We start from the raw sequence: 13,999 nt of genomic DNA on the forward strand, positions 1-13,999 counted from the left end.
CCTTAGATTGTGAGAGTCTTATAAATGTACATTTGAATAGTTTTTCCAGTTGCTATCCCTCAAGAAAATGTTTCCTGATGGGTGTACCTGAGGTGTGTCCTAAGGCGTGTTGCTCTTGAAACTTAGCACTTCTGCCTTTGCAGAAGTTTGAAAAACTAGATTAGGTTTGAAAAACTAACATCCTGTCTATGATGTCATCTGCATGGGTTTTGTGCGTTAAATTGAGGATGCTGTATTTAAGTTGGACAGAAATTTACACAGAAATTTAGGTAAGCTGAAGATTTTCATGCAGACTGGGCTTTCAAACTCTGTGTACTTATTTTGCCTAAAACGCACAACTTTTGCCAGCATTCTGAAGTCTGAACAAACGTTCTCATCAATTAAGTGTGGATTTGCAAAGATGATAACCACCTTTGGTTTGAGATGGTTGGTGATATTAGAACTATTGAAAAATACTCACTAAAAGTGTTCTTTTCCATTGCATGACTTGTTTTAAGGCAGTCTGCTGTAGAGTATATTCTGACTTCTCGACAGATTCCATCCATCTCTTTGTATACAGTTATTTGTCCTTTGGCCAAGCACCAGAGGATAACCTTATTATCTTTAGCAGTGGGTGGGGGTTGGGTTACAATTTCAAAAAGAAATGATTCTGTCGTTGTAGGAATCAACTTTGTCTTGTGGCTTGATGACTAATTGCTCTTAATCTGAATTCTTTTGCCCATAGTAGCCATAGTTTACCATATGTTTTTACATAGATCAGGGAGAGGCATGTTTGTAGATAGGCCATTTCCCCTTCCTGTTTTCCCCTCCCTCCCCACTAGTTTTTGCCAGGATTATAGCAAACTTTAAACCTACTTTGGAACATGTCATCCACATCTGTCACTATTGTCAAGTTCATTTGCATTATATATTGCCTTTTGCCTTAAAACGATAATTGCTACTATCTGGTTATTTACTATATTTGGATGCTCTGCCTCTTTCCAGAAATGATTGAAGGTAATTTATAGTAACCACTTTGTGTCGGCATTCAGAATTGAGGAGCATATGGGTTAGGTAGGTAATAGATGTTTTCTGTTCTGTAGTTTTTTATTTGGTTATCAAACATTGTGCTATCGATGTGATCAAACTCATCACTGACCCCCCGACCTGAGGGTCAGATGTTTGAACATTTTGCTCTGTTCAGAACCCTTTTCACTCTCTTAAAAAAGAAACTGGATTCCTTGTGGGCAATGATCCAGACTTCCTGGACACTGCCAAATGACACTTTTTTGAAGCCTAGAAGACAAGCCTTTATCCACTCCTATTGCTGGGACAGAACTTTCCAGAAGAAAATTTTAGCAAGTCAACATTTTCTTATAGACATTTGCTATTATTTTAAGGGAGTTGCTGTATATTGTAACTTTCATGTTTCCAAAACTTGCCTGGTTGAATAAGTTAAAGTGGAAGGCCAACCCCAACTGTACCAAATGATAATCTTTGGAAGAGAGCCGTGGGAATTTATATTTAACAAGGCTGCTGATGTAATTCGAATGATCAGGCAAGTTTGGAAGCTGCTATTCTGAATGAATAATGACTCCCTTCTGTTCCACTGACCTAAGGATTAAAAAGCCAAACTGAGCAACCTTGAATCTCTTGTGATTTGTGTCAAGCCCATTTTTCTGATATTCAGAATAGTTATAGCCATTCTCCCCTCCTAAACTATACACTACCCGAGGACAGGAATTGTGTCACATTTAGTTTTGTGTCCTCAGCATTTTGTACAGTCTGGTACATGGTAAATCCTCAGTGACTGAACCCTAGTACTGTGAAGGACTTAACTTTGGAGAATAGAGTTAGATTTTTTGTGTGTCATCAAAATCATTTTTCTTCTGGTGCCGTTCTTCGGAGTGTTTCACACAAGAGGCATTTAGCTGCAATGGACAGATCACCTAGGCTTGTCCGATCCTGTGTTTTAGACATGTCAGAAGAGTAAGTTTGATGTTCAGAAAACAAGATTCAAGACAATATTAGACCTCCTAACCACTTGAAATTTCTGGGTGCCTCAATTGTATGGATGTATTTGTGGAAAAGGGCTTCTGGGTGTATGAAAAAATAGGAGATTATGAAATCTACAGCAGTGAATTTGTTGATTTAGGTACTATTCTAATGCTAGCCTGTGGTATTCAAAACTTCTTTGCAAAAATGTCTTCAAAATGTTCAGTCCTTATCAGTAGAACTGGGGTGAGTTTCTATTTATCTTATTCATTAATTCATGAAATATTTATTGAGCAAACTCCTACAGGAATTGAATCTTTCCATGATATAATGAATATAGACAATAATATTGTATTATAGTATCAGACTTGCTAAGAAACTAGATCTTAATTATTCCAACAACTACAAAGAAATGAAAATTATATGACATGGTAGAGGTTCTAATTACCACAAAAATGGCAATCATAGTATTATGTATAAATGATCAGTTTAAAAAAATCGTAAGTGTGAGGAAGAAAGCTCTACTTTGGTACATGTGGTCTGACTGCAGAAAATCTAAAATAAGTAGATTGGTGCAATGAGAAGTCAAGGAGTAAGGGGGCTTTCCCACATTAGTAAGACAGGTAAAAAGGCATGTTTCAGTCTTTATATAAGATTTCCTAAAATTCTGAGGCTGTGGTAGGAAGGGTGTGGGAATAATTTTATAGGTAAAAGAAAACTGGAGGGAAATATGAATATCCATACCATATTATCACCTTTTACAAAATTAAAGTCACTAGATATATAAAAAGTTGGTTTGTTAATGACTGTATTGTGTTATATTTCTTTTCAAGCAATAGTGTAAATGTAAACCCATTTCCTTTTTTAAAAGTCAATTTGCTTTTAAATGTCTTTTTTTTTCAAATTGAGGCAAAAACTGCTGAACTTAAATTATTATATTAAAACAAAGTTGTTATGGTTTTTAGATTTAGGATCTTCTAGAGGAATAAGTGGAATTTTAAAAACATTTATTTTTGGTTAAAAAAAAACTTGGGATGGAGGTAAGAGACAACTAAATTCATTGTACTATATCTAACCATGTGGAACTTTTTCTACCCAGTTTCATTTTCTAAGCTCTGAGATTTGTCAGTTTCTATTTCTGATGCTTCATCATTTTTATGGACTTCTGAAAATCAAAAGCTTGCCCAGATTGAGATAAGCTTCTCAACCCTTGCCCGTGTTTTTATTTTCATGATTTGTTGTTGTTCCCAAATATAAGCCATTTTATTTCATTCAGTGATGAAAGATTCTAAAACAGGTAAGAAATAAAAACAGTAGAGAAAAATACATTTCCAGTTCTAAGAATATAGATCCATAGTTTCTTATCTATAATTTAGCAAAGAAAATAGGACTAAAAAAATCAAGTTTTTGGAACCTGAACTGGAGAGAAGTTAACTTAGAATCTTTTGTTTATTCTCTTCATTGTGATCGGTCATAGAAACATTAATGCGTGTGACTGGGTTGCTGCCCCTTATTGTGCTGGGTGTTACTTACTATATGGTATATGTAATATATACTTAGCACCTAATAATTCTAAGTTCTGGGATGCCCGTGTTCCCAAGGATTTCAGGTAAGAGAATGCAGCTGCGTTTTGGACATGTTTATACCCCTCTGAGCCCTGTAATTTTGAAAGCTGGGGAAAAGCTCCCTATTTCGAATTTCTGCAAGTACATATGGACCAGCTACCAGCGCTGTTCTGTTTGTCTTTTAAAGCTTGGTCACATCAGAACATAGCTACTTGCCTCTAGACCAGTGATTCTCGAAGTGTAGACTGGCAGCATCAGTATCACCTGGGAACACATTAGAAATGCTATTTCTTGAGCCCTATCCCAGATCCTCCAGCTCAGAGACTCTGGGGTGGGGGTGGTGTAGGTCTGGCCTTCCATGCTTTAATAAACCCTCTGGGGGACTTTGATGCCCACTCAAGTTTTAGAACCACTGCTGTAGATCAGGATTGGCAAACTACAGTCCACAGGCCAAACCCACATGCTTTCCTATGCCCCTTGAGCTAAAATTGGTTTTTACATTTTTGAGATGGCTCAAAAAAATTTTAATAGACAATTTTTTGAAAATTATTTAAAATTCACATTTCAGTGTCCACTAACAAAGTTTTGTTGGGACACAATCACACCCATTCATTTTTATGTTGTGGTTGCTTTGGCACAACATCAGCAGAATTAAGTCGTTACAGCAGAGACTGTGTAGCCTGCAAAGCTGAAAATATTTTCTATCTGGTTCTTTTTTTTTTTTTTTCCCATGTCTTGTTAACTTTGGAGGAGGATCCCATCTATCCAGAGCACCTTGATTACTCCTGTGTCATCACAAAATGCAAAATAAAATCATATCAAACTTTTTACTCAGGAGCTAATTGTTTAATGTGCTGTAAGTTGTTTTCTTTTTATTTTATTTATTTTTTTATTTTTTAAACTTTACATAATTGTATTAGTTTTGCCAAATATCAAAATGAATCCGCCATAGGTATACATGTGTTCCCCATCCTGAACCCTCCTCCCTCCTCCCTCCCCATACCATCCCTCTTTACAGAAAAAATTTGCAAACCCCTGTTCTAGGTCAGTAGTCAACATGAAGACTGTCACAAGCAGGGAAGGTGCTGGGACCATCTTCCTTCATTTGAAAATACCAGCATCCTCCTGGAGAAAGAAGTCTATGAAACTCTGACATTTCCATGTGTGAACGCTGTTACGATCCTCAGATTCTTAATAGGCATTCTGAGTTTCTACATCAACATAATCTTTGTATTATTTTGGAGGACTAAGAGCCAAGTAGCCAGTGGATATTTTAAATTTTGTCATTCTAAAAAATAAAATCCAAAATTCTTCAGTTCTTTGGGGGAGATAAATTTACCTAATTTTTTTTTGTGGTTTTCTTCTGAGATTTAGCATTTCTGTCTTCCAGGACACATTGCCTTTCACACAAGGCTAAAGTCTTTTCTGGTTAGATTGTGTTGCTGGAGTCTATGTGTGCAAGGTTTGAGCCAGCCATTTAAATTACTCCTTAAGTGATTGTTAGAGTGTCCCAGGTAGCCTGTAGTTAACTTGTTATATCTGTCTATTCAGTCATCTCTCCATGTTTGCTTCATTTACGGTGAAGATGTGAAGAGAGACGTATTTGATGAACTGCCCGGGTTTTTCATTACCTTTTCTGGAAGTGATAAATTCCTCCCTGGACAGCATTAAATTATACTTGTAAAACTCCAACAACTTTAGAGTGTACATTCTGATATCTGTTGTATTTGTGTGTACAGTTTTAAGTTTTTTTTCCCCTTGGTCATTTAACAGTGAATATGACACAGCCCAATGTGCATTTAAGTCTTTACTTGTGCAATGCATTGACATTTAGTCATAAACATGTATTAACTATTTTATTTTTGTATGTGTGTGTGTCTTAATAAATTGTGTTCCTTAGGCAACTTGTTCCAGCGATGGCATGTTCCTCTAGAACTCCAGATGACAAGACAAATGGCTAGCTCTGGTCCATCAGGGGGCAAAATCGATAATTCTGTATTAGTCCTTATTGTGGGCTTATCAACAATAGGAGCTGGTGCATATGTAAGTAGAAAAGCACCTTGTGTAAAGAAGCTGCCAAACAGCTCCCATTAATAGACTCAGTACTACTCTGCTTTAAGACTTTTACAACTAATTCTCCTTTCTCTTTTTGGAAGAATTTCCAAAGAGCCTTCTTTAGAGTGCCTACTATCTAATAGTCTGTGAGAACCAATTTGAGAATGACTGAAATTTCATCTCTCATTGATGATCTTTGCTCTTTGCACTTGTCTTTTTACTCTTTACTTGAAAGCTTCTGCGTTTCCTTAGATTTGACTAATCTATGGAATTGTATATTTTCTCTTGGATATAATGCACTAACCTATGAATAAGGTCAAAATTCATTGCAGCTCCTTAGCACAATATTTGATTTTGACCCATTTGCCAAATATTGTATTTTTCCTTGGCTTGGGATAATAAACATTTAAAAACAATAATCTTCAGTTCAGCATTCCCTGAAAGAAAAACTTATCCAGGAACCTCATCCAAAGACTAAATTCTAGAAGTAGGTCTAGTATATCTCCAGGTTTAAGATGGAGTTTGTGTGAGGTGAGAAATGTGCTTTAAACTGTTATATAGTATTACCACAATAATATCCCCTTAAATGAACTGTGATCAGCTTAGCTGGTGACAGAGGAATTATTCTGTGGGCATTTTTTTTAACTTGGCAGAGTTTACTGTGACTAAGCAGATCAGTCTAAAGCTGGATCATGTAAGGTTGAGTGAACCAACTTAGATAACACTTAGTAATGCCCTTGATTGAAGGAAGCTGTTTATTTTACTTATTGAGAGCAAATGGTTGGACAACATTACAATTTTAGTTCTTTCTACATTGGTAAGAGGGTGAACTTATCTTTGTTACTGGATCACTGCATTAAAAAAAGGGGGGGACATGAAAATTATTTGACGTCACTTAGATGATCATTCTCTGACCTAACTCCAAATGCACAAGCAAAGTAGATAGTTCTTGCCAGCTGTGAGGTGAATCAGAGTAAGAACTAGGTGAGCTCTGTCTGGTGACAGACTTTGAGGATATATACATTCTCCTCCAATCCTGGAACAGCATTTGTTTTTCTTTTTAGCACAGGGTAACCAAAAACACTTCCCTGCCTTTATATTGAATGTTTCTTCATTAATACTTAGTGCTTTTTCTATTTCCCTTTGTTTCTTTCTTGGCCTTATCTTTACCTACAGTTGTGCAGTGTCATCATCTAGGACCCCCTTCTAGATCACTAGCGTCTACAGGTGCTTCTGGGAAAGATGGCAGCAGCCTAGTATACTTCTTAATTGTAGGAGCAACAGTCACTGGGGCAGGAGTTTATTATGTAAGATACTTACACTCAAATATATTTTGGGGGTAGGGTGGGTGAGACCATGGCACTAATGAAAACTTGATCCATTAGAACATGATGAAACATTCATGGCATGTGCTTTCTAGGTATTTATTAAAGGGACATTGTCAGTCACTAGGGAGTCCTTTATTCTTCAAACTGTTAAAGTCTTACTGGAAATATCTAAAGCCATATATTTAATGATTGCTATAAATCCTTGTCATCAACCCTGTCTTTGAAACTTTTGCCAATTTCATAATTCTTTTTTTATGATGCTAAATTATATTGTGCTTTAGTGCTGCATACCTAACAAGATAGTCTCAAAGAGTAAACACTGAGTAAGCAAGTAAAGATGACTTGAACATCATCCATTTTGAATCATTTTAGGTAAAATATAATTTCTGTGTTTTGTGGGAAACAGCAAATTAACCCTACTTTTATTGTGAAAGGGCATTTTATTGAATGCTTCTGAGGAAGTCCAAAAAGCCATAAAAATTGCAGTGTTCTCCACACTCACCCCCAGCCTCTATTTCAACTAAGTTCATTTGGCAGTGTCCCTTTTGTAATCTGTATGTAATTTGGTCAAACTAGTGGCTGAAGTGGTATAAGCTAATGCATTTGTGTCAACTGCTTTCTTAAATGCCTCTCTCATTATTTAGATACTACCCTCTAAGCCTTTAACTTTTCCATTTCATAGCTCTCTCAACTTTTCCCATCAGTTCCACCCCATTCATTCAGAAATAGATTTTAGGTGTTCATATCTGATATGTTTGTAACATTTGAAACCCATTAAACCTCTGGTTCATGTTGCTGTACCAGAGTTGGATGGCCTCCACAGAGCTGGCCAGGCGAATCTCTTAATGCCAGGCCACAGAACAGGGCCATTCATACTGTTGCTTCCTCTTGTCTTAGAAATGTCTGTGAAGCACAAGTTCCTCTTAAGCCATTCAGTTAAATGCCTCATTGCCCTCTGTGTTTATCCAACACTGGTAATAATAAAGCTGCTGTATTATGGTGGTTTTAGGTTAAATGATAAGCTTTTGTCTACCTACAACTTATCAAACTATTGTGTTTTGTTTTAGATTACATTTTAAATCATTTAAAACATGATCTGAGGTGACTTAGATTTGTCAGTGAGCAGAGGAGCCTGGTGAGCTACATACAGTCCATGGGGTTGCAAAGAGGCAGACACTGCTGAGTGTGCACGCACGCGTGCACACACACACACACACACCCAGAGCCAAAGTGGCCTTTAGAATATTTAATGAGATTTAGTATTTGAGCCATTGTTCAACTGATAGGACCACATTGCCTCACTCAGAAAATGAACTGTTACCTTTCATATTCGTTTAAGTGGAATAGATGCCATTATATTCATCTGTTTAGAACAGTTGTCTGCTAACGTATTTCAGGATTTTGTAGTTTTTTTTTTTTTTAACCTGACATGTATTCATGTCACTGACTGGAAATCTGCAAACTGGGGAGACAGAGACCCTTGGGGGAAAAGTTAATTTTTATTTAGTAGGTCTGTAACTTATTTTTATATCAGAACATTTACTTAAAAGCTAAATATATAAATATATGACAAACCTCTTTCTTGTTCTTTCCCCAGTAAACCTCAAGGTATTTCTTGGTCTCCTCTTCCCTGATGTGTGAAGCCAATAGGAGGTGTGAGAGGGCCTAGGCTATTATTGGATATCTGTCTCAGTGTGAACATGACCCCAGTTTACTTCTCTGTTCACTCGCAGTGATCAGCTTAAAGCCATCTTTTTAGGTAGAAATCCCTTTCTTAAATATTTTTTCAAGGAATGAGTAAATGCTGGACTTGTATATATTGCCAAGATTTAAAATAAAAACTCTTCCTGAAATTAGTGTTACTTGAATTCAGTTTATGAATTTGATGAATTTAGTGGTAAATTCAAGGAATAACCATTATCTTTTAACATACAGCACTTAATTTTCTAATCCATTCATGTTGTATATTAGATGTTTCCAGGCTGATAAATGTCAAGTGCAAATCTGAGAATTCAGGTTCCTTAATGCAGTACATTGCCTAGTGGATTACTCTGTAAGAGAATCATATTATTCTTAAAACATATTTTTATGCTACTTCCTCTGATTATCCTTACTTTTTCCTCCAATTAATTAATAATGTGGGATTTCAGCTGACATATGGTCACTTAAATTTCTGTCTTGTTGACCCTGTGGGTTACAAAAAGAGCAAAAGTGTTATAATGAAAAAAAGTCGTTCTTGCCTACTGCTTTTTAAAATATCTTCAATAAATTCTGATGCTGAATTAAAAAAAGAAAACTAGTCAGTTCTAATGCTGTGTTAAAAAAAAACCTAGCCCTTCAATTTGAAAGGATAGAGAAGATCAGTTCAGTTAGGTTCAGTTCAGTCGCTCAGTCGTGTCCGACTTTTTGCGACCCCATGAATCGCAGCATGCCAGGCCTCCCTGTCCATCACGAGCTCCCGGAGTTCACTCAGACTCACGTCCATCGAGTCAGTGATGCCATCCAGCCATCTCATCCTCTGTCATCCCCTTCTCCTCCTGCCCCCAATCCCTCCCAGCATCAGAGTCTTTTCCAATGAGTCAACTCTTGGCATGAGGTGGCCAAAGTATTGGAGTTTCAGCTTTAGCATCATTCCTTCCAAAGACATCCCAGGGCTGATCGCCTTCAGAATGGACTGGTTGGATCTCCTTGCAGTCCAAGGGACTCTCAAGAGTCTTCTCCAGCACCACACTTCAAAAGCATCAATTCTTCGGCGCTCAGCCTTCTTCACAGTCCAACTCTCACATCCATACATGACCACAGGAAAAACCATAGCCTTGACTAGATGGACCTTTGTTGGCAAAGTAATGTCTCTGCTTTTTAATATGCTATCTAGGTTGGTCATAACCTTCCTTCCAAGGAGTAAGCATCTTTTAATTTCATGGCTGCAGTCACCATATGCAGTGATTTTGGAGCCCAAAAAAATAAAGTCTATCACTGTTTCCACTGTTTCCCCATCTATTTCCCATGAAGTGATGGGACTGGATGCCATGATCTTCGTTTTCTGAATGTTGAGCTTTAAGCCAAACTTTTTCACTCTCCTCTTTCACTTTCATCAAGAGGCTTTTTAGTTCGTCTTTACTTTCTGCCATAAGGGTGGTGTCATCTGCATATCTGAGGTTATTGATATTTCTCCTGGCAATCTTGATTCCAGCTTGTGTTTCTTCCAGTCCAGAGTTTCTCATGATGTACTCTGCATATAAGTTAAATAAGCAGGGTGATAATATACAGCCTTGACATACTCCTTTTCCTATTTGGAACCAGTCTGTTGTTCCATGTCCAGTTCTAACTGTTGCTTCCTGACCTGCATACAGATTTCTCAAGAGGCAGGTCAGATGGTCTGGTATTCCCATATCTTTCAGAATTTCCCACAGTTTATTGTGATCCACACAGTCAAAGGTTTTGGTATAGTCAATAAAGCAGAAATAGATGTTTTTCTGGAACTCTCTTGCTTTTTCCATGATCCAGTGGATGTTGGCAATTTGATCTCTGGTTCCTCTGCCTTTTCTAAAACCAGCTTAAACATCAGGAAGTTCACGGTTCACATATTGCTAAAGCCTGGCTTGGAGAATTTTGAGCATTACTTTACTAGCGTGTGAGATGAGTGCAATTGTGCAGTAGTTTGAGCATTCTTTGGCATTGCCTTTCTTTGGGATTGGAATGAAAACTGACCTTTTCCAGTCCTGTGGCCACTGCTGAGTTTTCCAAATTTGCTGGCATATTGAGTGCAGCACTTTCACAGCATCATCTTTCAGGATTTGGAATAGCTCAACTGGAATTCCATCACCTCCACTAGCTTTGTTCGTAGTGATGCTTTCTAAGGCCCACTTGACTTCACATTCCAGGATGTCTGGCTCTAGGTGAGTGATCACACCATCGTGATTATCTGGGTCGTGAAGATCTTTTTTGTACAGTTCTTCTGTGTATTCTTGCCACCAGATAGTATATTTTAAATACAGTAGTTGTTTAAGTGAGATGTTTGCCCATTAAGTATCTGAGTGTCATTAAAGAACAGGCCTTTGAGGGAAAGATGGGTTGCTCTATGAGACTAGGCTTATTGGTGGTCATGCTTCAGGACGTTATCTAAGTCCTGTGATACTTAGATAACTTGGGACATCTTCCAAGATAACTTATGGCCCAGCTTCCTACCCAGGACCCTATAGGTTGGTTTCACAGCTAGTATCCAGCAGAGTCCAAAACCTCTTTTATAAAGTTTAGCTCTTCCTAGCACTTTATTCTTCCAGTATAAAGTATTTTTCTTTTTTCTTCAGCTGTACCTTCAGAATTAAACATGAGGAAAATTCTTCACATAGAGCCTAAGGAAATCTGAAACTGGAACATTTTCATCTGTTTACCTGTATTCTTTCCACACCAAGTGTGTACACACTAAATATTTTTTTTATTTCTTAAGAAAACATTTTTGCCTTAGTGATTCTAACACAGAAGAACTAACTTCATATAGACAAAAGCTTCTCATTTAATTGAAAGATAATGAATGTTACTTATGATGTGTGCTAGCTAGCTGTATGATGAAATAAATTTTCTCCGTGTTTGGGTCTACAGGCCTACAAGACAATAAAAGATGACAAAAAAAGATACAATGAAAGAATTTCAGGGTTAGGGCTGACACCAGAAGAGAAACAGAAAAGAGCCACATCATCTGGTGAGTATGATTTGAGACTCAATATATAAAGGGAAAATTATAGACAATTTGCTATGTTTTGCAGGTATCTTGTGGACATGATGATACTGTGAGATTGTAAACTTCCAGAAACTATGGTATTACAAGTGTTTGACTGTAATTTAGGTTTGAGAATAAACTTAGTGATTAGTGATTGGTTGTTTTTCTTTATATTAAACTCTTAAAAGGCAAGCTTTAAATTAAAAAATGCAAGCTTGGCAAAGATACTTATTGGAAAAGAGATGAAAGCCTTTTTTTCCCCCAGTGAGGATATTCTTTTGGTCTGTTTTGTTCCCCTTGTGAGTCTTTGGAGTTCAGAGTTGTTCAAGATGTGTTTGTTTGCCTAAAGCATGTAGCACTAGCCATCATTTCCATCCCACACTTCTGGCTTGAAAATGAATGAAAATGAATGAAAACATTCTCAGGAATGTTTTAATCCTTTAATAAACCCCACAACTCCAGGTAGGCCATTTCCATCACTTTCCTCCATAACACCTCCTTATTCTTGAACACTGTTTAGTAATCCCCAATTGATCTGCTCAGTTTTCCCCCATTATTACTAATAAAAGGTGAAACTGAACTTGATATTTTCCTGTTGGCCATTAAGAAATTAAATGGGCAGGACAGAAGCCTTCGAATATATACTTTCTAGTATATTTGAGAAATAGCTAAACATTGAAGCAGGCAGTGGCACCCCACTCCAGTGCTCTTGCCTGGAAAGTCCATGGATGGAGGAGCCTGGTGCACTGTAGTCCATGGGGTGGCTAAGAGTCAGACACGACTGAGCAACTTCATTTTCACTTTTCATTTTCATACATTGGAGGAAGAAATGGCAACCCACTCCAGTGTTCTTGCCTGGAGAATCCCAGGGACAGGGGAGCCTGGTGGGCTGCCGTCTGTGGGGTCGCACAGAGTCGGACACGACTGAAGCAACTTAGCAGCAGCAGCAGGTTCTAGTTCTCAGAGGCTTAGTGAGTCAATGACCTTGGCCACATCATTCACCTCTTTTTTTGAGTATTCTTCACTTATCACAGGGATGCTTCCTGTTCCTGTCGTTTCAGAAGATGTGACGTTTGTTAAGATTAATGTACTTGCAGTGTTTTACTAGCTTTTTATATAAAGGATTGAGTCAAGTTCAAGGTGATTTTTTTTTAATAGTGGCAAGGAGTCATCTGAGACTTAAAAAATACTCACCTTGTCTGATCTTCTGCTTATAGCTCTGGAAGGAGAGCCAGAACCCCAAGTGAGGATACCAAGTCATGTTCCGTTCCTGCTCATCGGTGGAGGCACTGCTGCTTTTGCTGCAGCCAGATCCATCCGGGCTCGGGATCCTGGAGCCAGGGTAAGGCACACACTGTCTTGCTTGACATGGAAGGTGTGGTCCACAAGCACTTAGCCAACATGAGCACTTTGACATTTGCCTCTTAAACAACTTGGCTGTGATAAGTATCATTATTTTGTGTCCAAAGGTACTGATTGTATCTGAAGATCCTGAGCTGCCTTACATGAGACCTCCTCTTTCAAAAGAACTGTGGTTTTCAGATGACCCGAATGTCACAAAGACACTACGATTCAAACAATGGAATGGAAAAGAGCGAAGGTGTGTTCACTTATGTAAAATGGGCCCAACCAGCAACTTCAGCTGGTTGTACTGTCTCTTCAGCACAGAGAGTAAGACAGGATTTAGCAGGAACTGCACACAGCACATAAGACAGGTGACTTGGCAGCACTCCGGAGTCCGCTGTAGTACACACTTAGAGCGAGTGTATAGCTTAGAGCGAACATCAGGCTGTAGTGGCAAGAGTCCTGGATTCTGTTAACCAGTGCTACCAATAGCTGAAGTTATAATGTTGGCCTCTGAAGTACTCATGCCCCTGTTCCCAGGACCTTGTATTAGACTTCGAAGAGCAGCTCAGCCTGTGTGGTCACGTCTTCACACTTGCCTAGGCATGTCCCATAAAAGCAGAACAAAAGACACTGTTCTATGGCACTTTCTTTGACACCCCAGGAGACATTCAGAATTGCAGGGATACAGTGGGAACACTAAGGAAGAAACTCTTTATTAAAATCTTTGCATGAGAGACTTAGGAATACAAGTCAAGAAGCCCTTTCCTTTAAAAGGCTCCTTGGATCTCCTGAGTCCAGTACCATGTTCTTGGGTATCAGTTTTTATCCTTGTTAGTGGATCCCTTTGACACTGGACTAAATTTTATAAATCTACCTACCTCCCTCACTTGTATCATGTCCTGTTATCAAGCAGGATGCATACTTCCAATTATGTGTGTATGCTTAATTGGTTAGTTGTGTCCAATTCTTTGCAACCCCTTGGACTAAAGTCTCCTCTGTCTATGGGACTC

General features: G+C 38.1%; 1 protein-coding gene across 2 annotated transcripts in view; it reads left to right on the top strand.

The window, feature by feature from the left end:
* AIFM1 (apoptosis inducing factor mitochondria associated 1) overlaps positions 1-13,999 on the top strand; it is a 30,736-nt gene that overhangs the window by 1,415 nt on the left and 15,322 nt on the right. Inside the window, exons 2-5 of one of the 2 annotated variants that reach the window (XM_086387193.1) lie at positions 5,440-5,582; positions 11,525-11,624; positions 12,860-12,984; positions 13,112-13,242. In XM_086387193.1, the coding sequence (XP_086243319.1) occupies positions 5,440-5,582; positions 11,525-11,624; positions 12,860-12,984; positions 13,112-13,242 (499 nt within the window). Of the gene's footprint in view, positions 1-5,439; positions 5,583-6,633; positions 6,902-11,524; positions 11,625-12,859; positions 12,985-13,111; positions 13,243-13,999 lie in introns of those variants that run through there. The other variant, XM_086387194.1, reaches the window with a different exon arrangement.

Source organism: Bos grunniens, chromosome X (genome assembly GCF_055505025.1).
Source record: "Bos grunniens cultivar Pamir isolate PY7600 chromosome X, Bosgru_T2T1.0, whole genome shotgun sequence".
Taxonomy (NCBI): domain Eukaryota; kingdom Metazoa; phylum Chordata; class Mammalia; order Artiodactyla; family Bovidae; genus Bos; species Bos grunniens.